This window comes from Acinonyx jubatus, chromosome D2 (genome assembly GCF_027475565.1).
Source record: "Acinonyx jubatus isolate Ajub_Pintada_27869175 chromosome D2, VMU_Ajub_asm_v1.0, whole genome shotgun sequence".
Classification (NCBI taxonomy): domain Eukaryota; kingdom Metazoa; phylum Chordata; class Mammalia; order Carnivora; family Felidae; genus Acinonyx; species Acinonyx jubatus.
This window is the reverse complement of record NC_069393.1, coordinates 69,088,004-69,111,686: the sequence shown is the minus strand read 5'-3', so window position 1 is coordinate 69,111,686 and position 23,683 is coordinate 69,088,004. Positions and strand designations below refer to the sequence as shown.

Sequence of the window (23,683 nt, the reverse complement as noted above, 5' to 3'; positions counted from 1 at the left end):
CCCCGCCACGCACACACACACTTCACTTTGGAAATGAGAGGGGGTTAGAACAAAAATAAGATAAAAGAAATCTGTAGGACTTAAAAGGACACAAACTTTTTAGAAGTCCCGCCCTTAGACCGGGGTCAGCCGATTCGACACAGCAGTGGCAAGGGGACGCTGTTCCCGCCAAGACACGAGAGGTAACGGGGTGGGGGGGTGGCGGTGGGAAGGATGTCCTCCCGGGAGAGATTTTCTTAAAGTTGGGAGTGACTGGCAATGGCTTTGGCTTATACACAAATACAGTATTTTGTCGCCCTGCTGTGCTGAAAGTGCGAGCGTGAACAGATTGTCAGCGGAGCGGAGCGAGGGGCGGGAGGGGGGCGCCTAGCGGAGCGGACGCAGCTGGAGCTGCTCCCGAGGGTGTGCGGGTGGCAGGTGGGCTGCCGCGAGGATCCGGGTGGGCCGAGCTTCCGACTTCAGAAGTGGAGGGCTCTGATGGCTTTTATAGAGCCGGCTGTGCTAGCAGCTCACCCTCTCCCTGCCTGGGAGGTGATAGGCCCCACTCACTGGCCTTGCAGCCTCCTAAGTTCAAAGAGAAGGTAGAGCAGGTGGGAGGCATCAGGCCGATGAACGTGGGTTTTGAGGCTGGTGGAGGGAGAGAAAGCTGGCCACCCCTAGGGCAGACCACTTCTGCGGTCTGGAGTTCGGAGTGTGGGTGGCCTCAGTGCAAGCACAATTTCACATATTTGAATTTTGTTTGTTCACTGTGCAGTGTGTGTCCGTTGCAGCTGGAGGAAGATACTGGACTGACCCAGGAAGCTGATGTGGCTGAATATCCAAGAGTCACAGATAAGGGCAATTTTTACCCCCTGAATCACACACCTCTTTGATGATGATGTGATTAGGGTGGTACTCGCAAGCCGAGGTAGCCATTTAATGTTTGGAAAACCTGCTAAGCCTGTTGCCCAGGGACTGTGTTCCATTTGTGAATTATTTGGACAATTGTCCAGTTGAAAAGGAACAGACAGGAGTTTTATAACAATTTTACAAAGCTCACCCTGAGATTAAGCTGTTGAACGTATACTTCCCATTAGTGTTTAATTTTCAAAGTATTACTGATTCTTATTTTTATGAATCAAGTTCTTGGAAACGCCAAGTCACTTGAATGAAATAGCAGCCACAATGGTAAACTTCTCAAACGCTACCCCTGTGGTAGGTTCTCTTAATTTTATTGTGGTATAAATGGAATAGCGTGTGTTCTCAGGTATAAGGTTTGTCGTTTGCCAATACATCCATTACCAAAGCTTTAGATTCCCATCGAGTTAGTGGGTTTGGGTTTTTGTTTTTTGGTTTTTTTGGCAGCAAAATCTTTCCATTTAAAAATTTTGTAATCAATAGATTCTCAATTTTCCTAAAAATCATTTTGCCATGTTAGAGGATGCTTTTTTGGAAGAAGACATCTGGGAATACAAATCTAAAAGAAAACCAAAGCCGGTACATACAAATAATTGCTCTGAGAATACTCCAAAATCTGTTGAAAAAGCAACAGATGGAAAATACCAGTCAAAACGAAACAGAAATAAAAAAAGAACGGTAGAAGCTAAAGAAAAGACAAAGGACCCCGAAATTTGCCTTGGAGAAACAGAGAGTCAGACTTCTGTAGCTTCTAGTCAGAATTCTAGTTGTGAGGATGGTATTCAGCAGTCCCAAGATCAGGAGGCCACTCCAGGAAAGCACTGTAGGACTCGCAAAAACAAACACGTATCTCCAAAGATACGTCCAGTTTATGATGGATACTGTCCAAACTGCCAGATGCCTTTTTCCTCATTGCTAGGTCAGACACCTCGATGGCATGTTTTCGAGTGTTTGGATTCGCCACCGGTCTCTGAAACAGGTAAGACTGCAAAAAAGGTAGTAGTTTTTAAATAGCCTAAAAGATCTGCATTAGGCAGAGGAATCAGTCCAGCGGAACAAGCAAGGCAAGCAGGAAACTGAAAGGGAGGGGAGGCGCTGAAGTATCAAAGTATAAATGACTTAACCCTAGAAGCAAACAAAGAAACCCTTCTTAAGGGTAAAAGGATAACAGTCAATGGTATGTTTGTAGAGAATGTTGCAAACTTGAAAACAGTCGAAATGCATTTTATTATTTGATGAAGGTTCCTAAACATGTCCGTTATTTTTTTTTGTCAGTGTTAATTGAGCACATACTGTGCTAGGTACTTTAATTCTGTTTACTTACTTGACTCTCACAATGACCCCAAAAGGTAGGTGGTACTGACCTTTTATAGATGAGCATTCTTTTTAGAGTTTTACTTATTTTAAGTAATCTCTATGCCCCACGGTGGGGCTTGAATTCACGACCCCAAGATCAGAGTTGCATGCCCAGGCACACCTATAGAGCAGCACTCTTGAATGTTAAACTGCCCATTTTGTTCTCTTTTGTGAAACAGAAATTTAAAGAATTATGCATATAGTCAAGTCTTTTTTTTTTCTTTCAATATATTTATTTTGAGAGAGCGCACACACAAGCAGAGGAGAGGCAGAGAGAAAGGGAGAGGGAGAGAATCCCAAGCAGGCTGTCAGTGCAGAGCCCACATGGGGCTTGAACTCACGAGCCATGAGAGCATGACCTGAGCCGAAATCAAGAGTCGGGATGCTCATCTGACTGAGCCATCCAGGTGCCCCTATAGTCAAGTCTTCTAAATGTGATTGTGTTGGATCTGTCGTGGTATTGTACAGAAAGAAGAACTGGGAAGGAATCTTGGGTTTTTAAGATTCTAATTTAAAATGTGCCAAATGATAAATGAAGTAATGCTATGCTTTTATTATCTTTTAAGATCTATAATGTCATGTTTAACGTAGGAAGTCCTACTTGGAGTATATGAAGAATGGGTTGTTATGATTTGTGTATTTCAGAGATATCATATATACCATATATAGATTTCTAAATCTCAAAGAATTAAAATTCAGCAAAATAAAAATACTACTCAGTATGGCTTATATGTTATGTATGATTCAGAAGACATTTTTATTATTAACCTCTAGTTATTTTAAAGTACTGCACGAAGATGCAAAAGAACTTTAAAAAAATTGGCGTTAGCTTTTTTTATAAAATGAAAGCCTCATCAAATGCTAGTATTTTTGCTCTTAAGTGGCTCGGAAATCAGAAATGGAAGTTGGACTCCCGTGGGGAGCACCTCAGGGGGAAATGTCTTAGGATGAAACCACCTGAAAGAGGTTTTTCTTTAGGTTTTTCATTGCCTAACCTTAGGAATAGAATCTCAGACAGACTCTTCTTGAATTGAATTCGGTTCCATAACAAATACTTTGATGAGGTGGTTTTAAATTAAGCAGTGAGGTCTTCTAGTTTAATGTAACATCTTTTTGGAGAGGAAGAGGGGTCATTTTTTTTATTTTTATTTTTTTTATAAACCTGGAAATTAGCGTACAAGGGGATTTGCCAAGATGGTTTACGGAATGGTTCTCAATTATAATAGTGTGATGGGGAGTAGTTTGCAGATTATTAAAGCCTTATTATTAACCAGTTTATCAAATTGAATTTCAAATCTTAGAATCTAAAATATTCAGTGTATGAACAGCTATTACTAATTAGTCTATTACTGTTATCCTATGCAGTGTGAATATTAAAAAAAATGGACCCTAATTGGGTACTTTAATTGTCACAAATCCATACTGCTTGATAAGATAAAAATTGGGGTAGAACTTTAGTTCTCTGACAGACACACTAGTCTTTTTCACTCTTTATTGCCTGAGCAAATCTGGACTAGTGAGCACCTGTAAATACTTCATGTAAGCATGAACTGCATTTTGAAGGAGCTCGTATTTATGAGAGGTACTTGGGGAAGGGGGGAAGGTATTAGTCTTAAAAATTGTTTTGGAAAAAGATCATCTGCAAAGAAACTTTAAGAAGTATTTGATTTAAAACTCATAACGAGCACCTTGCAAAACCATACTGGATTATTGTTATTTTACGCTGGGTCTTTTGATTGTATAAAGATAGCCATGGTCCTAAGGCTTCAAAGTAGGACTGATGACTTTTCACTTACGTGTTGACTCTGTCTGTGTTTTGATCCTCTATTACTTTTTTTCTTTGTTAAAATTTTCAGAGTGTCCTGATGGTCTTGTGTGCACCTCAACAATTCCTTCTCATTTCAAGAGATACACTCACCTCCTGCTGGCTCAGAGCAGAGCCAGCAACCAGCCTCTCGGCCGCTCACCACATGGGCCAGGGGGTCGTTTCGGTGAGACTAATTCAGGCTTCCTCTGTAGCCTTGAGGAAAGATGGTCTCTGCATCAGAAACAGACGGAAAACTTCAAAACCGTTTCAACTACGCCCTCATCAGTGACACCGTGTCTAAAGAAATCTCAGTCTCCTGCTCAAACCAATACCAAGATATCTTCTTTGACAAATCTCCAAACATCCCAATCCACCCCACGACTTGCAGGATGTGTTAATAATGACAAACCAGTAGGAGTTGGTTTGCCTCTCGCTGAAGAATTAGACAGCCAAAACAACTCAGAACGCGCACTCTCGCCACTGCCAGAAAATGACTTTCGCAGCTACGAAATCTCTTACTCTCCACTTCAAAGTGATGAAGAGACTGACGAGATAGATGAAAAGCTAGGTGATTCACAGCAGGAACTGCTGTTTACAGAAAGCTCTAAAGATGGCAGCCTGGGAGAAGATGACACCAGCTCTTCTTTGTTTCACCAACTCCGTGGCTCCTCCCTGAGGGACCAGCAGGAGCGCGGCCCCCACGTGCACGGCTTCTTAACTCAGGATCAACACGATGAAGTATTGTATAAATACAACACGCTAACCGGTTCGTCTCGGCCTCTTTTCCAGAATAAGAGCATCACTTCACGTGATGATGGGGCGCATACCGGTGATGATTTCGTGCCGTTGCCATCGGCATTCGCCGAGGGGCTTCCTTCTAGTTATCAAGCTGTCACAGCAAAACCTGGCAAGCCACAATGTCGGGCGAATAAACAGAAACAGGTACTTGAAGAATCAGCTGTTGGCAATCAGGTTTCCCTTCCACCACTTAATCGTGAAATGCCGAAAGCTTTTGGAAGCCAGGGAGAAGGGGATCTTTCTTTCCATCCAACCCAAAGTAAAATTAGGAAAGCATCAAATAGGAACTTCAGTGCTAAGAACAGTACTAACTCCACATGTGTCTGCGGAAAGGCATTAGGTGGTGTACAAGGCAGTAAAGTTACAATTCCAAATACAGAGAAATCTAGTGCGTCTACTGCGGCCGAGTCTCTGAAAATATCGCCATCTGGTCCAAGCTGTCCTGCGACACAGTCTTCTTCCAAGGTAATGAAACAAACGGATATAGGTGTTTATTTTGGTCTGCCACCCAAAAGAAAAGAAGAGAAATTGCTGGAGGGAAGTGCAGTAGAAGGGCTGAACTTCAATCCAGCTGTAAGTCCTAAGGAAAAGAGGTCCCGGCAGCGCAAGAGGAAAGCAGAAAAATCATTAAGTGATTTAGAATTTGATGCAAAGAATTTAAGTGAGACTCAGCCCTCTGTGGAATTTTCCAGTGAGAGGTCACAGCATCAAAGAAAGCGACTGAAAAAGTCAGATTCACTACAGGCAGGAGCACATCAGAAGAGGTCACATCGCCTTATTGATAGGACAGAATCCGAAACCCTCAATTTAAGGAAAGACAAAGTCTTCGTAAAATCAGCTTGTGGCAGGCTGCAGAGAGGGAACACAAAAATCCCAGAGTCATCTAATGCAGGACAATTAAGAAAAAAGACATGCCCATTCTATAAGAAAATACCTGGTAAGTTGAAATGCCAATGTTTAATATACCTACAAAGAATCAACTTAAAATTTCATGTTCATTCCCCATGTTATGTGTCTGTTTGTATAAAACAATTTTTATATGTATTTCCTTTGTTTTTTATAGTTCATTGACCTGTAACAGATTTTTTTTTGGCCTATTTGAATGTTTTTGCCCTATTCAATGCAGCAAACTTTTATTAAATATGTTCTGTGTACAAGATCCTATACTAGTAGGTAGATATTACAGATTTGACACAGTTGAGTAAAGGTCAGCTTAATATGGAAGGAGGAAAGGCTCTCTGTAAGTAGTTACAATAAAAACAGTCCCTATGCCCTTAAGAGAAATACTGAGTGCTAAATAGCTTCAAAGAAGGAAAACTAACAAATTGCATAGGTCATAATAAATGTCAAATAGTTTTAATGCACATCATAACTTAGTTTCTCAGCCTTTTCATATTTTATAATTCCCAGTGCCTTCATAAGTGAATTACAAAAATGCATGGTAAAATGAATTTGATTATTGAAGAAACCAGAAAGCTGCCAAAATATACCCGGTTTCAGAAAGACTTTTTAAAGTGCTTTGATATTCCCGATCTAGAATCCAAAATGTTTATGTAGGGAATAGCATTTATGTACATCAGAGCTCCAGTTCTGTTGTTAATGATTCCTGTGATGAGTTTTTTGCATTTTAAGTGAGCCAGAGACTGGTATGCTGTGTGTGGATAAGCCTCAGTGGGATTGTGAAGTATGCCTGTTTACTGTCTCCTCACAATCCACACCCTTGGCTATTTCTTTCATGAACATTTTTCAGAACACCTCAACCATTTTTTTTTCTTATAACTCCTCTAGGTAGCCTTTTTTGGGCATTTTTTAAAAAAGATTTTATTTTTAAGTAATCTCTACACCCATTGTGGGGCTCGAACTCACAACCTCGAGATCAAGAGTTGCGTGCTTTGCTGACGGAGCCAGCAGGCACCCCAGAATTTATTTTCTTACTTCCTCCCATCCCGCACCGTGAAGTGCGAATACTGCATATGCTGTTCATCTGTTATTGTACTGTGACCCTTCGGAGACCCTCAGCCGCTGTCATTTGTAAGATTACTTGGGCCTTCAACCATGTCTGCCCCCAGTGTGCACTGCCAAAATAGAATAAAATAAGAAGAAATATAGCATTTTCCTTTTGCTGTTTTGTAGAAGTGAAGGATTTAAGTCAGGAAAACAAAGAAATAATTGGTTTGTAGCTTAGCATTTTAATTTCTTTTGGTACAGTTATTCATTGAAAAAGCAAAGCCAATAGTGGGATATTTACTAGAAACTCACAAGACTTCTTTTCATTTCTAGTATCCGATTTTGCTGAATTTATGTGGAATAAGGTTTTAGGGTATAAAGCTCAGTTGGAATCGAGATATATAGATGGTAGGATCTGTTTACATTCGAGCTGAGCATCTTCCACCCCGTTAGCTATCACTCAAGCAGCTGTGTGCTCTTTCCGTGACAGGGACTGGCTTTACAGTTGATGCCTTCCAGTACGGACTGGTGGAAGGTTGCACAGCCTATTTTCTCACACATTTTCATTCTGATCATTACGCTGGATTGTCTAAAAACTTCACATTTCCAGTTTATTGTAGTGAGGTAAGTTTCAGTATTCTAAACTCTAAATGTATGGAATGCAGAGAATTTCTAAGCACTGTGGTTGAAAAAGAGTAACTAACGTTGTAAGATCTGTCATCCTACTAGAAAAGCTATGAGAAAATAGATTCCACATTAAGATTCTAAAATTAAATGAGCTATTGTCAATAGTTATAATAAGATTTAAAAAAATTTTTTTTTGACGTTTGTTTATTTCTGAGACAGAGACAGAGCATGAGTCGGGGAGGGGCAGAGAGAGAGGGAGACACAGAATCCGAAGCAGGCTCCAGGCTCTGAGCTGTCAGCACGGAGCCCGACGCGGGGCTCGAACTCACAGACTGTGAGATCATGACCCGAGCTGAAGTCGGACGCTCAACCGACTGAGCCACCCAGGCGCCCCTAGGATTTTTTTTTAATGCTTTCTTATATGGAAACAGTAAACTACTTCATGCACTTCATGGTGCACTAAAACACCTAAGTTTCATCCAGTAAACATCTATTGAGTACCTTAAAAGACATTCACGGCAAAATACCTAACTTCAAGGCACTCACAGCCTTCAGGCGATACTTTTCCAAGTACATGGTGATGGGGTTGGTATTGTGCTAGAAAACTGAGCAGAATGCCAGCAAGTAGGAGAAAGTGCTTTACACTGTCCTAGGCCAAGGTCAGAGAAAGTTTCCTGGTGAAAGAGATACCTTGAATTAATTATTAAAAGGTGACTATTTTAAGGGTGCCTGGGTGGCTCAGTCGGCTAAGCATCGGACTCCTGATTTCAGTTCAAATCATGATCTCAGGGTTGTGAGATCGAGCCCGGTGTCAGGCTTCGCGCAGGGCATGGAGACTGTTTAAGATTCTCTCTCCTTCTACTCCTTGTGTATTCTCTTTCTCTCTCTCACTAAAAAAGATAGAAAAGAAATGACTATTTTAATGCCTACTACTAAGGGATTTGGCTAGAATTTGATTTAATCCTCAAGCATTCTTGAATTCTTGAATTCACCTCTTTTTTTTTTAAGTTTTTTTAAAATTTATTTTAGAGAGAAAGAGAGAACGTGAGTGGGGGTGGGGCAGAGAGAGAGAGGGACAGAGGATCTGAAGCAGGCTCTGCGCTGACAGCAGTGAGCCCGACATGGAGCTCAAACTTAGGAAGTGTGAGGTCATGTCCTGAGCCAAAGTCGGACACTCAACCAACTGAGCCACTCGTGTACCCCTAACCTCTTTTTATTAATGAGGCAACTGAGGCTGGGAAAGGGGTTAAATAACGTGCCCCAAGTCATAGAGCTAATAATGGCAGAGCCAGAATTTGAACACAGGTCTGTCCGATTCCAGAACCAGGTGGAAGAGAGAGGAGAGGACATTCTAGGTAGAGAGTAGAGTTTGTATAAGCGCACACACACCTTAGAAATCGACCCATCCCAGGCACTTTGGATAATTCAGAATGGCTAACCATGAGATAGGGAATAACAGAAGATAAACCCGCAGAAATGAGCAGGGGCCGGCTCATGCGGGTTTTGGTTGTCATCTGGAGACGAGGGACTTTACATAGATAGGGAGAGCCAGCGACAGTGTTTAAGCAGAATTGCGACAGTCATTTTAGGAAGTTTTTTTTTCTGGCATTTGAGAGGATTTCCATGAATATCAGTGGGAGAACAGGTAGACTAAGATGCTTGGTTCTAAACTAGATCTGAAATAGGAGACTCAGTGTTTCTCTGTATCAGCAACAAGTGCGTTCTGTTTTGCAGATAACCGGCAATTTGTTGAAGAGCAAACTTCACATGCAAAAGCAATATGTCCATCCACTACCAATGGACACTGAATGTATAGTAAATGGTGTAAAAGTCATTTTGCTTGATGCCAACCAGTAAGTATTAAAGTTATATTAAGGCTGGCCTATTTTTTAAAATATTAACAAAAATAAGTTTATTTAAGAACTGTCTTATTGAAACCATTATTCCTATATTTAAAAAAATTCCTATTTTTAAAAATTCCTAATTTTTAAAAACTCTCACATGTGTTTCTCCTTTTGAAAAAAAAAAAAAATAACGTGCCCGATTACAGAATCAGAGATTAAATATAATGGGATCCTTTAAATATTATCTAACCCATTTTGATGCAGTTTAAATTACTATGTTTAACATACGACATCCCTTTTATTTAAAAAAAAAACATTTTAACGTGTCGCTGTTTTGAAGACATAACCTTTTGCCATTTTCTTTTTTCTTGTTAAATTAAAAAAAAATAATTTTATTTGTTATTGAGAGACAGAGAGACAGCATGACCATGGGAGGGGCAGAGAGAGGGAAACACAGAATCGGAAGCAGGCTCCAGGCTCCGAGCTGGCAGTACCAAGCCCAATGCAGGGCTCGAACTCACAAACCACGAGATCACTACCTGAGCCAAAGTCAGACACCTAACCGACTGAGCCCCTGCCATTTTCTTTATTTTTTTTAGTTTTGGCCATTTTCTTTAATATCACTTATATAAGTTAGCAGATTGTACTCTGAATGGATACCAGAGGATTTTTGTTTCCTTTTAAGAAATTCTTCAAGCTTTTAATACTAAAGACTTGGAATTTTTTTTTCTTGAAAATGGTTTCTCTTTTTCCCTCTTTTTTTTTTCTTTTTAAATGTAAAGCACTGTCAGTGTCATATTGCCAAAGTGTGATTCTCAACTGCCCTTCTTCCTACTTTTCATACAATTTTAGCCTTGTGTACCTTAGAGATCACAGATGTGTAGAGAATTAAAATTAAGACTAGGTCTCCAGAAATCCAGACCCATGCTCTGTCTTCAGGTTGCCTTTAACTTTCTGTCTGCTAACTTCTGTTTCTTTTTTTAATCACCAATTATGACAACTCAAGTTCTGATATTTTTTAAGCCAACTTTTTTAGGCATAATTTACATAAATAAAATAGACCCATTTTAAGTGTTTGCTGAATTTTGACAAAAATACACACCCATGTAATTCCCACCACAGTAAAAATTATATCGGAAATTTTCCCCACCCCAAAAGGTTTCCTGATGCTCCTTCCCAGTCAATCCCGCGCTGACTCTGGCCCAGGGAACCATTGATCTGTTTCCTATCACCATGGATTAGGTTTGTGGTTCATTTCCTGAATCCTAGGGATTCAGCTAAATGAAATCGCATAGTATCTACTCTTTTGCATCCAGCTTCTGTCCATGTTTTTGAGATTCATCCAAGCTGATGTGTATATCAGTGGTTTGTTCCTTGTTACTGCTGAATAGTATCAGTTGTATGGGCACACTACAATATCTTTATTCACCTCTTGATGGACAACTGATTTTTGTTTATTGACCTTATATCCTGAGACCTTGCTAAACTTGCACATTAGTTGTAGTAGGTTTTTTATAGATTTCTTAAAAATCTTCTACGTGTATGATCATGTCATCTGTAAGTATAGACAATTTTGTTTTACTTCTTTCCATTCAGAGTGCTTTTTTTCCCCTCTTGGTTTTGGTCCTGGCTCAGCCTCTCAGTGGTGAGAGCAGAGATACTGCCTTGGTCCTGACCCTAAGAAGAAAGCTTTCAGCCTTTCTCATTAAGCTTGATGTTGGCAATGGGTTTTTCATAAATGCCTTTTATTAGGTTGAGGAAGATGCCCTCTCTTCCTGGTCTACAGAGTTTGTAATCATGAATGGATATTGAATTTTGTCACATGTTCCTTCACCTACTGAGAATATCATATAACTTTTCTCCTTTATAATGTTAACAGGGTAAATAATCATGATGGGTTTTCTGAATGTTAAACCAGCCTTGCATTGCTGGGACAAACCCCACTTAATCTTCATGGATTATCCTTTTAAAAATATATATTGCTGGATTTCATATGCCAGATATTTTGTTAAAGACTTCTGTATCTGGTTTTCATAATGGATGTTGGTCTGTAGTTTTTTGGTTTTTTTAATAATGCTTTTGTCTGGTTTTGACATTAGGGTAATGCTGGCCTCATGAAATACTCCCTCCTCCTCTATTTTCTGAAAGATGTTGTGTATATTGGTATTTCTTCCCCAGTCTTGGTATCATTATTATTGGTAACGTTGGTATTATTTCTTTCCCACTTCAGTCATTCATCTGAAGTTTGGGGGCAGGAAGCTAAGGGGTAATTTTTAATTACAAAAGTAATTATGTCATATTTTTTCCTAAAATGCAAAATTAAAGTTTCCTGTGTTTTGGCAGTAATTTCCAAGCCCCAATATGGTAGAGCGTCCCCAAGTCTACCGTGAGGCCCAGTGGTTCCCTAGGAAGACCCAGGGGACTCAGAAAAGTTGTCCTACTCATGGTGACAGCGAAAGGATTCAGATTAAAATCAGCAAAGGGAAAAGGCAAATGGGGGCAAAGTCCAGGAGAAACCAGGCCCGGGTTTCCAGGTACCCTTCTAATGAGTGGCACGGATGCACTTAGTTCTCCCAGCAGCCATGTGTCACCACACATGCAAAGCCTGGCCAAGCTGGGAAGCTCATGGAGCCTTGGGTCCAGCGGGGACGTCAGTCATGTGCACGTGCAGCACCCACGTGACTTGCCTCAGCTACTCAGACTCCAGGCCCAGAGAGCAAAACCAGATATTCACCATAGGAAACACCATTAGCATAAACTCTCACATCAAGCTAGTAACACGTGGCCCCAGGCGTCAGGCACACAAAGCACTCTTACGGGGCAGAAGATTCCAAGGGCTCAGAACTCCTCTCTCAAGGGCCGGCCAAGGACTAGTCCTAAAGACACGTTTTAGGTGGGGAAGTGTGGAGTTTGAACAAACCTGGCCTGTTGAATTAATCCTTTCCTGAGCCTGGATTTTTTTTTTTTTTATGATGTAAATAAACTTTCTAAAGTAAAAATGCTCCATTTCCTCTGTATGCAGTGCTGCGTCTTCACCTACTAAAACCGAATAAGTTCTCTTCCTTTGGCTTCCTTGCCGCGTGTTAAGAATATTCTTTTGTGTTCAGCTGTCCAGGTGCTGTCATGATCCTGTTCTATCTTCCTAATGGTAAAGTCCTGTTACACACCGGAGACTTCCGAGCACACCCCACCATGGAACGGTCTCTTCTCGCAGGCCAGAAAGTCCACACGCTTTACTTAGATACGACGTAAGAGAGGCTTTGTTTGTATGCTTCCTTTTCCCGCTGACAATATTTGCCCCGTAGATCATGAATAATGTGCACAGGTGCTTAGGTAATCAAAATGATGGCTGATTACCAATTACCATCTTAAGACTATTAGAGAAATTGCTGTTTGAAAAACTATATACTTGCTTAAGAACAAATTTGAGAGGACATAGTCCTAACCAGCTACGACTCAGTTTTTTCTTTTTTGTAATTTCCTTTTGAAAATATGGTTTCTGTGAGAATCCTGTTACTGAAACAAGGAAGGAAAAACGGGGGGGGGGGGCAAACTTTAGGAAACACCCTTTTAAGTTATTCTTTCAAAGTACTTGTGTAATTATTAAGTGTAATTGTGGAGAAGAAACAGAAGCCAAAATGTGATTCTGCTTCAGAATATTCAAAATTCTTTGTTTCTCCAAATGTAATTTTTAAGTGACAACTTTGAATTCCTAAATGTTATATAAACATAATGGCACCAGCCATTTTTTATTATATATTAAAATACCTCATCATTTTGTTAGAATTTAATTATATCAACTATTTCAACCTGTTTTAAGAAGTGAGTTTGGATGGCATATTTTAATAAAAAAATGGCCTTTCCACATCCAGTTTTCTAACACTATAGCTAATTTTTCCATTTTTTAATATGTACTTTAAATACTAGGTAAATTAAGAAAATAATAAGTAAAAAAAAAAACAAACCCAAAACACCTTTTTTTTGTTACTTAGTTTTGCTCAACATAGAATTCTGAATTTCTTTGTGGGTTTTTTATCAGAGAAAAGACCTAAGTGTCTTCTCTATTATTATGGCTGACCAGCAAAAACAATTTTGAAAATGGGGAAAAATATGTTTCTTTGATATTTTTACTTTGTGACGTTTTTTAAGTAAAAAAAAAATGATTGATTTTCATTTTCATGATTTTCATCCCAAGTGGAGACAGGTAGCTAGTAGTCTTAGGGTTAATTTTCCATTTGGTGTTATTGTATTAAGGTAGACCCCAACTGGATCTGTAGTATTCCTGTAATATTGTACATATTTCTGTACCTCCTCAGAAGAGCAGATAACCATGTGAATGTTCACTGTTTGATTTAAAGCTACTTCAGTACATTCAAATTTGATTTCATCACTTTTTTATTTATTTATTTAAAAATATTTTTTTTCTAATGTTTATTTATTATTGAGAGACAGAGAAACAGAGCATGAGCATGGGAGGGGCGGAGAGAGGGAGAAACACAGAGTCCGAAGCAAGCCCCAGGCTCTGAGCTGTCAGCACAGAGCCTGACGCAGGGCTCGAACTCACAAACCGCGAGATCATGACCTGAGCTGAAGTCGGACACTTAACTGGCGGAGCCACCCAGGTGCCCCACATCATTTTAATTTTTAAACGAAATCGGAATTCTTTAGTTCAGAGATAATCCCTGTCACTAGTATTTTCTTTGATAGTGATTGGGGTTAAAACAAAAAAGCTGCTGAGGTTTGTAATTCACAGCTAAAGTAGCTGGCCGGCTAGAACAGTCCTTTAAGAAAAAGGGGCAGTTTCTTTATATGAGGGTGATAAAAGAAATATGAAAAAGATACATTGAAGATGCAGAATTCCATCAGAAATTACCCCTGGCCTGTCACAAATATTTTAACCGTAGGCAGTCCATAACCAGAGTGGTGTTAATACATCATACTGTTGCTATACGTACGCTTGCTAAAGCTTGTTTTCTAGAAAAACGTCCAGCCTAATGCTATGGCTTTCTTGTTGCTCATTTAATAAGTACCGTTTTTAACATATTACAGATACTGCAGCCCAGAATACTCCTTCCCGTCGCAGCAAGAGGTTATCCAGTTTGCCATCAACACTGCCTTTGAGGCAGTAACTCTAAACCCACGTGTTCTTGTTGTCTGTGGCACCTATTCTATTGGAAAAGAGAAAGTCTTCCTAGGTGGGTGGTGGCTGTATCTAATTTACATTAATATATTATAAAGATCAGATTCTCTTTTGCATAAAGCCCTTTCAGTCTGGATGCTTGCACTTGATACTTCTTTCCTGAAATGGTGCAATATTACCTTTGAAGAAAAATTGATAGAGTTGGGTTCCTTTAAACTTTGAAAGGCTTAACTTAATGGAAATGCCTGGTAAGTGCGTGTGCCATTGCCTATGCGTCTATACAGTGTTTCTAGAGCAAATGTCCGTGCTACGTTAGTATTTCAGTGAACTTGGAAAATTTACTAATACGTAATTGTGTCTCTGCATTCTTTGAGGATAACCATCAATTAATTACTTTAGAGAACAGTTTTAATTTTTGTACATAAATGATTTCTGGATATGCAATTGTAGCTTGTCCAGATGGCATTAGACTATTTTACAAAATACTTGGCATTTCTTCCTGATTATGGTCGCATCATGGCAAACATTAAGTTATGAAGTGATAAAGCCAGAGTTTTAACTCCTCCAACTTTGGTTCCTTCTTTTCCTCTACCCCTGTCTATACATCTTTTGTGATTTTTAAATACTAGGTCTTAAAAATAAGTTCTTTGGATTTCTCACAGTTCTTACTTCATATAGTTAACCAACAAAAGTACTCAGTGTTTTTGAAATATTAAAAGTGTGAACGTTTTGAATTTTTTTTTGGGGGGGGGAATTCTTATTTTAAATTTTGATTAAGTTGTAACTTAATTTTTTTTTTATAAGCTGTGATTTTACTATTTTCAACCTTTTCCTTTGCCTATAGCCATCGCTGACGTTTTAGGTTCAAAAGTGGGCATGTCCCAAGAAAAATATAAAACCTTACAGTGCCTCAACATCCCAGAACTTAATTCCCTCATCACTACAGATATGTGCAATTCCCTGGTTCACCTTCTCCCAATGATGCAAATTAACTTTAAGGTAAGCATTCATGAGATGTCTTTTTAGCATAAACTAGAAAAGGTAATGCAATGATTATAAACTGGAATCCCATTTTACTTGAGTTTAACTTGGAGGAATTAGAGTGGAGTCATAGTAAACTTTGCCCTAGAAGGTCTTTTAAGTGGAATTTACAGTGCTTTTATTGTGTGTGTGTGTGTGTGTGTGTGTGTGTGCGCGCGCGCGCACGCGTACGTGTGCGTGTGAACAGCTGTATAGAGTAATTCACATGTCCTGGGAACTAGAGAACTATCATAAAAGAAACAAAAGTAGGAAAGTATGCAACTATCTGATCATTCACACCTTATGTTTTGAAGATTGTCTTCCATTCCTTTCCAGTGAGTAGAGCAATGAATGGAGAATTCTAAGAGTTCTTACTTGTGTTAAGGTCTATTCTGTATTAATTGTAAGCCCCTATAATACTGATATATGTTGGAAATTTATGGGCTGTGAGGATTAAGTGCAACAGTGGGAGTGCATTCAAAAAGGATGTTCTAGTGTTAGTTCTGAGGCAGAGGTTAAGAGACAGAAGATATGAGCTCACTCTGATTTGGGGCCCTTATTTGTCAGGTTTACTCCTATACTAAGATTCATTCCATTTACTAACATTTGGACACCTAGCAATGGAATGCATCAGAACTGTGTATTAAAAATAGATCAGAACATAATGTACACACACACACACAATGTATTTTCACTTTTGTTAAGATGTTCATGAAATAACATTTATGGAGCTTTTTGAAATAGCTTAAAAAAAAAAAAGAAAATGAGTTATTTTAGTTCTAGCCCCTGGAATAAGGAAATTGTAACAGGTGTAACTATTCCTTTGTTCATGAGAGAAAGGCAAAATTTTTGTGGTCTATTTTCCCGAGTATATAATTCATAAAAAATTTCGGGGACAATCAAGTCAGAGTTTTGTCCCTCTAAAGCCATCTTTGGAAAAGTACTTTAAATTTGGGAGTCATCTGATTTGTGTGGAGTTAATGAGATGTTGATTATTCATAAAACGAACATTGATATCTTGAGGACAGTATGGCATGTTTTTATGATTTTTATCTTAAAGTTTTATTTCCTACTAACTTAGTTTGTTCCCTTTGAACAAATGACCCATTTAGGAGGATAATAGGGGTGGAAGAGTTAGAGTTTTGTAGAAATGAGGGAGTAGAACTTTTCATGGAAGAGTTTTTAAAGGTACCTTGTGCTGCACGGAGGTCACGTAAGCAAAGAACGGCAGTTTGGCAATTAGAACATGTTGGGTGACAAGAACTTTTTGAAGCGATATTGGAGGAGGCCAAGTGGTAGAGGGCTGAGGAGGGAATGAGAAGGTATAAATGGCCAAACGAATGAGAAGGTAAACAAATGGCCTAAAAAACATGAAAAAAGAGGATCACCATTGTTAGTCATCAGGAAACCATAAATCAAAACCACAGTGAGCTGCCATTTTACACTCACTGGGATAGTGATAATAAAGAGACAGACGGTGTCGTTTGTTAGTGAGAATATGGAGAAACTGGAACCCTATTTATTGCTCGTGAGATGATTAATGGTGCAGCTGCTTTGGTAAACAGTTTGATAATTCTGAAAATGTTAAACATGGAGTGACTATATGACCAGCTAATCTTAGGTGTATGCCCAAGAGAATTGGAGACATAGGTCCACCCAAAAACTTTGACACAAATGTTCACAGCCACGTTATTCATAATAGCAAAGAAGTGGAAACAACTCAAATATCCATCAAATGATGAATGGATAGACAAAATGTACCGTATCCATAAAGTAGGAATGTTATCCAACTATAAAAAGGAATGAATTAATAGTACACGCTACAGTGTGAATGAGCCTTGACAACATGATGCCATGTGAAAGAAGTCAGGTACAAAAGGCTACATATTGTATGATTCCATTTATGGGAAATGTTCTCAGGAGGTAAACCTTAGACACAGTAACTAGATTAGTGGTTGCCAGGGCTTGAAAGAGAGGGAATGAGGAGTGACTGCTAATGGGTAGTGTCTCTCTTTGGGGTGATGAGAATGTTCTAGAATTAGATAGTGATGGTGGTCATGAAGCTTTATGAATATGCTAACAATCACTGAACTGTGCACTTTGGGGAAAATAAATGCTAGCAGTTGTCTGTCTTGAAGACAAGAAAAAAAAAGAATATCTTAAATCATTGTATTTTTCTGTATTTGTTATCTATTGTTGGTATTGCCTTCAGTAGCCCTTCCCCTTCCTCCATGAAAGTTATTGATGACATTTTTGGAAATTACTTATCTACAAAACACAGGTGGAGTGGAAGCTGATGGTTACCATGGGGCTGTATTTTAGTTTGTACCTCAAGCCAATTTTTTTTAATTTTTAAAAAAATTGTTTTAACTCATTCATTTTTGAGAGACAGAGTCTGTATGATCCGGGGAGGGACAGAAAGAGGGAGTAAAGCCAACTTTTTTGCCAGCCAAAAATAGTTCTGTTGCATCAGAGCTAATGATTGTGAAAAGGTAAATATACAATTTTCAGGGTTTGTTAGGCAGGCTTGAAAGCCCTAGAAACCCTATAAAACCATTCATGTTATCTAGTGCAGTATCCCAAGTCTATATATGTGGTACACAGTTAATTACCACCTCCAGTTACCTGATTGACCGTGATCAGATATTACAACAGTAACGTTATAGATGATTACACACTGAAAACCAATTCCGGTTGCATATACTGAAAGCAGTTTTATCACAAACTAGTTACCAATAAACAGACACAAGTCACGGATCAGAGACTTATATTGACTAGATCATTCCTTTTTTTTTTTTTTAAGTTTATTTATTTATTTTTATTTCGAGAGTGAGAGAGCGTGAGTAGGGAAGAGGGAGAGAGAGAATCCCAAGTCGACTCCACACCGTCAGCGTGGAGCCGGACACGGGGCTCGAACACACAAATCCCGAGACCGTGACCTGAGCCGAAATCAAGAGTCGGATCCTTAACCAACTGAGCCACCCAGGCGCCCCAGATCATTGTTGATAAAATTCCTAAGATGGTAGTAGTTCTTCAGTTGCAGCTAATGAATGACTAGTGGCTGTTGGCAGTCTTTTCCTGTATGTTTGGCTTGGACGATAGTATCCTCGGTTTTTGTTTGTGGCGCAGGTTGATGATGTTTTTGTGGTAACTTCGGTTTGTTTCGTGAAAAGCGGAAATTCTCACTTAATTCTACTGAGTGTTTTTGCAGAGCAAATAGGAATGGATGTGCTTCATGACTTGCATTGAGAGCTGGACTCTCACTTTACGATATTGTACATATAATTGCTTTTGTTTTGTATTATTTCCTTTTCTTTGTGAGCACAGGGGGAAGAGAGTTAGTACTTAAGCAAATAGTACTACGCTTACCTAGATCTAGACTAAGCAAGGCAAAAACCCCAAAAGTTTGCAGAGGCAGGGATTATAATGAAAACTTAGCTATCTGTCCATAACCTAAACTTTTTTGTGGAGAGGCAGTAATTGGTAAGAAATATGACTGTTTAATGGTAGGGATTTAATGAGAAATCATTGATACAAGTGAGAAGTCAAAAGATTGTTATTAATTCAGCAGTGAAATATAAATGTCTGATAAACACAGTCAAATGTTTAGCCTCTACCTAGTGATCAAACATAAAAGTAAAAAACAAAACAAGGATATGTTTGTCTTCTACCAAATTGGCATACTTTTTAAGAAAGTAATATTCCTATGCCATGATATAGAGAAATTAGCACTCTTATCCACTTGGATAGTAGTGGAAAGTGGGGTAAATCTTTTTACTCAACAATTTCATTTCTAGGAATTTCTTCTAAAAAAGGAGTCCTTTGTGGGGGCGCCTGGGTAGCTCAGTCAGTTAAGGGTTTGACTTTGGCTCAGGTCATGATCTCACGGTTTGTGGGTTCGAGCCCTGTGTCAGGCTCTGTGCTGACAGATCAGAGCCTGGAGCCTGCTTTGGGTTCTGTGTCTCCCTCTCTCTCTGCCCTTTCCCTACTCGTGCTTAGTCTCTCTCTTTCTCTCTCTCTCTCTGGAAAGTAAATAAACATTAACAAAAAATTTAAAGGGGCACCTGGGTGGTTCAGTTGAGCATCTAACTCTTGGTTTCAGCTCAAGTCGTGATCTCATGGGTTCGAACCCCGCATCGGGCTCTGTGCTTGCAGAACCTGCCTTGGATTCTGTGTCCCTCTCTCTGCCCTTCCCCGTCCATGTTTTCTCTCTCTTTCTCTCAAAATAATAAATTTTAAAAAAAGAAAAGACAACTGTTTCTTTAAAAAAAATTTAAAATGAATCCTTTGTGAAAAGATCAATCTGTAAGGCTTCCAGTTATTGATGGTGTAATACATGATCAGAAGTAGAACAAGTTAAGACAGGGCCTATGGTTTTCCATTTCTAAAAAAGATCCACACAGTGGGTTTTATTGACCATCTCCCTGCCGGGCTATAAGTTTCCAGAACGTGAAGGCTGTGTCTCTTACCCAGCACTCTGACCCCATGACATGGCCTAATACTGGAGCAGATGTTTATTAGATGAGGGACTAAGTAGATGGATGAATGGATTGGTCTTTGTTTTCTTCAGAACTTTCTACCAGCATCTTTTATAATACTAAATAGTTCAGAGCATGTATGATTAAGAAAGAAAAGAGCTTCAGAAATCCAAGATGACACCATGTGCAGTTTAGATTTTTTATTATTTTACATAAAACTAGAATTTTATTATAAATTTACACTAAGCCCTTGACACCGTGGGTTTTGTCTTACGACCAAAAGTATTAGACTTTTGGTATCTCTTGTCCCGTGACTCTTTTTATTTGGATTTTTCTCATCTTTCAAAGATTGAACCTGGGTCACTGATTGTCACATTTCATCAAATGTCAGCACTTATGATGACTTTAGTTTGGAAAATTCTGCTCAAGATTTCTTAGGGAAGCCCAGTACTTCCAATGGTAGCAGCATGAAAAGTGTTGAAAGTATTCTAGTTCGTGTTTGAAGAGTGAAAAGGAGTGAGCCCCCAAGAAGAGTGCCAGTGCGTGTCTTTGAAGTGTGCGTGTTGAGTCTGAAGCCATTGACAGCATTGCTTCCGCTTTCTATCCGTCCATCGGTCCTTCGTTGGACATATGCACGTGGATATGTTTGGCTGTCTGTTTACCCGTGTCAGTATTAGTATCTCTAACAGGGATACTCTTACATACTATTATTATCCCTAACATCCTAGCCGTGTGTTCAGTATCCTCATAGTAGTAGGACTTGGAGTTTGTTTTTTGTTTTTTTCCATTCTTTTTTTTGGTAGCTGATATGTCATCTTTAAATACATAATTCTTATGTTTAAATTTGCCTCATCTTATTTTCAGACTGTACTTAAGCTTGTTTAACTTTAGATAAGGGGAAAAGGTTTTTTTTTTTTTTTTTTCAGTGATTTTGACTTTTTTTTTTTTTTGGAAGTATGGCTCTAGGTTATTGCAAATTAATGTTCACCAGGCGCCAGCTCGCTGAGATTATGCCAGCGTGATCATTCTGTTTTCTTCCGCATAACCCACCTTCACGGACCATTAAATAAGTATCCTATTTTTATTTAACAGGCTTTACAGAGCCATTTGAAGAAGTGCGGTGGAAAATATGATCAGATTTTGGCTTTTCGACCTACAGGATGGACACATTCTAACAAGTTAACTGGTATAGCAGACATTATTCCCCAGACCAAAGGAAACATTTCAATATACGGTATAGCTATTACATTTTTTTTTCACTTTTAACGTCTGTTATTACATTTTTAAAAAGAGCTGTGAAAATAAGATCCGAGAAAAACAGACACCAAGGAATCTTTAACATTCGAGTTTCGAATTCCTCTGCGTTCTCTACGGCTGTATCTTTAGTGCGTCGTAAACTGAAAGAAAGGAGCGTGGCAGGAGTAACTAAATGGGCATTGGCTAACACACATCGTTCCGTTTGCCTGATCAGTGCTGTGTGGACGAAACCGTAGAACTGCTTGGGAGGAGGGGTGGGCAGTCAGTTGTATCCTGGACACTCAGGTGCCATCGTCAGGCTGTCAGCAGGAAGACTGGATTAGATGCCATGACAGCGAGAGGTACAGATTTGACTCATTTCTCTCATTTCTTGGAGGGGCGTTACCGTTGTCCTCAGAAATCGCTTATTGGAATAGTGGGTGATGGAAACATTTTTGCTGTGTCTCTAGCCTAGTGACTTAATTTCAGCCCCGAAAGACCCTAGTTAACTCACGGCAGGACCCTTTCTCCCTCCCTTTCTCTGTGGTTCTTCATCTTCAGTAAAGATAAAAGGATTTTTAAGATTTTATTTTTATTTTGTTGCTTATTTTTTATGTGTGAAAAGCTTGGGTGGCTGGAATCTGCTTACTTGCTCCGGGAACCAAGAGACTTCTTGCTTGACACTTTTCAAATTTTATTCATTTTTTTCCAGGATTTTCCTGAAACACGTAGCTGAATGAAGTGTTTAAGGAGAAGAATTATTTTATTTTTTAGAAAAAAATTTTTTTTTTCAACGTTTATTTATTTTTGGGACAGAGAGAGACAGAGCATGAACGGGGGAGGGGCAGAGAGAGAGGGAGACACAGAATCGGAAACAGGCTCCAGGCTCTGAGCCATCAGCCCAGAGCCCGACGCGGGGCTCGAACCCACGGACCGTGAGATCGTGACCTGGCTGAAGTCGGACGCTTAACCGACTGTGCCACCCAGGCGCCCCGTTTTTTTTGTTTGTTTGTTTTTTTTAATTTTTTTTCAACGTTTATTTATTTTTGGGACAGAGAGAGACAGAGCATGAACGGGGGAGGGGCAGAGAGAGAGGGAGACACAGAATCGGAAACAAGGAGAAGAATTATTTTAAAACAAAACCTAATTAAAAATAAGAATCTAGAGAGATACATATTAAGAGTCTACATAGAGGGGCACCTGGGTGGCTCAGTCGGTTAAGCATCTGATTTCAGTTCGGGTCACGATCTCACGGTTTGTGAGTTCGAGCCACACGTGGGGCTCTGTGCTGACAGCTCAGAGCTTAGAGCCTGCTTCAGATTCTATGTCTCCCTCTCTCTGTTCCTCCCCTGCTTGCATTCTCTGTCTCTCTCAAAAATAAATAAATAAACATTAAAAAAACTGACCCTTTCTTCCCCTTCCCACTTTAAAAGAAAAGACAACATAGAAACGCAATAGAATTTTTTAATGTTCAAAGTTCCTGTATCATTTTAATCTTTATTCTCCATAAAAGTTATTAACAATTTTTTTTATCAGTAATAAAGCACCAAGGAGTTTCTGACAAAAATACTGTGGCTTGCTTTACCTTTTTATTTTGAGCTTGTGTGGGGTTTTGTTTTAGTAATTTGATTTTTCATAGGCGATACCTTTTCTTTGGTGTTGCAGGAATCCCTTATAGTGAACACAGCAGCTACCTAGAAATGAAACGTTTTGTTCAGTGGCTGAAGCCCCAGAAAATCATACCTACCGTGAATGTGGGCACTTTGAAGTCTAGGAGCACAATGGAGAAATATTTTAAAGAGTGGAAATTGGAAGCTGGATATTGATGTTACCTGAAAGGACTCAGAACTAGTTAGGTAACTTCCGTAGAGCTCATTACTAGTTAAATCTTAAGTGATATGCAACATGCTTTATATGAAAAGCTTCGTGAAGGCTGCTCAGATAAATTGTTTCCTCATTTACATTTGAATAGCACGTTCATGGTGCCGAGTGTCTCTGCATCCTCAGTAATGATGGAGACTGGTCTCCCAAGTACCCTTGATTCTTGCTCCTCCCACCGAAGCAGGTACATCCTGCTGCATCCAGCCCCAGGAGAAGCAACAAAGGCAGCCTGAGGGACCAAAGGATTCATGATGATAATGGATAAATGAGATCGAAAGCATTATATACCTGTCATTTTGTATTTTTAAAATTATTTAATATGGGGCATATTTTTATGAGATAACTTTTATGTGGTATGTATACTTAAATAAAAAATTAATCTTAAATTTGCCATGGTGTCTTTTGGTTTTTAGGATTTGTAACTGTGATATTCATACAATTTTGTAAAATTTCAATGAAAATAATTCACCATGTGACTAAAGAAGATGATTCAAAGAGCCTAGGTAGTCACCCAATAAAGGATGGCGAAAAGAATGCATGAATAGATGTTTATCCGAACTATTTACTAAAGACATTAGATTACTAGAAATTCAGATTGCAGCGTTTTGGGTTTTTTTTTAATTTATTTATGAATCCTGATCTGTCCAACACA

General features: G+C 39.2%; 1 protein-coding gene across 2 annotated transcripts; it reads left to right on the top strand.

The window, feature by feature from the left end:
* Positions 1-39: 39 nt before the first annotated feature.
* Positions 40-23,422, top strand: DCLRE1A (DNA cross-link repair 1A). 2 transcript variants are annotated; one of them, XM_015071319.3, is made up of 10 exons: positions 40-182; positions 755-1,876; positions 4,110-5,795; positions 7,296-7,429; positions 9,167-9,285; positions 12,384-12,524; positions 14,326-14,471; positions 15,261-15,415; positions 21,007-21,148; positions 22,816-23,422. In XM_015071319.3, the coding sequence occupies exons 2-10, from the start codon at positions 1,411-1,413 to the stop codon at positions 22,974-22,976; spliced, it is 3,150 nt and encodes a 1,049-aa protein (XP_014926805.3). In that variant the 5' UTR covers positions 40-182; positions 755-1,410; the 3' UTR covers positions 22,977-23,422. The 2 variants fall into 2 exon arrangements, with proteins under 2 accessions (XP_014926805.3, XP_014926806.3); XM_015071320.3 differs by lacking the exon at positions 40-182 and adding an exon at positions 328-417.
* The last annotated feature ends 261 nt before the right edge of the window (positions 23,423-23,683 follow it).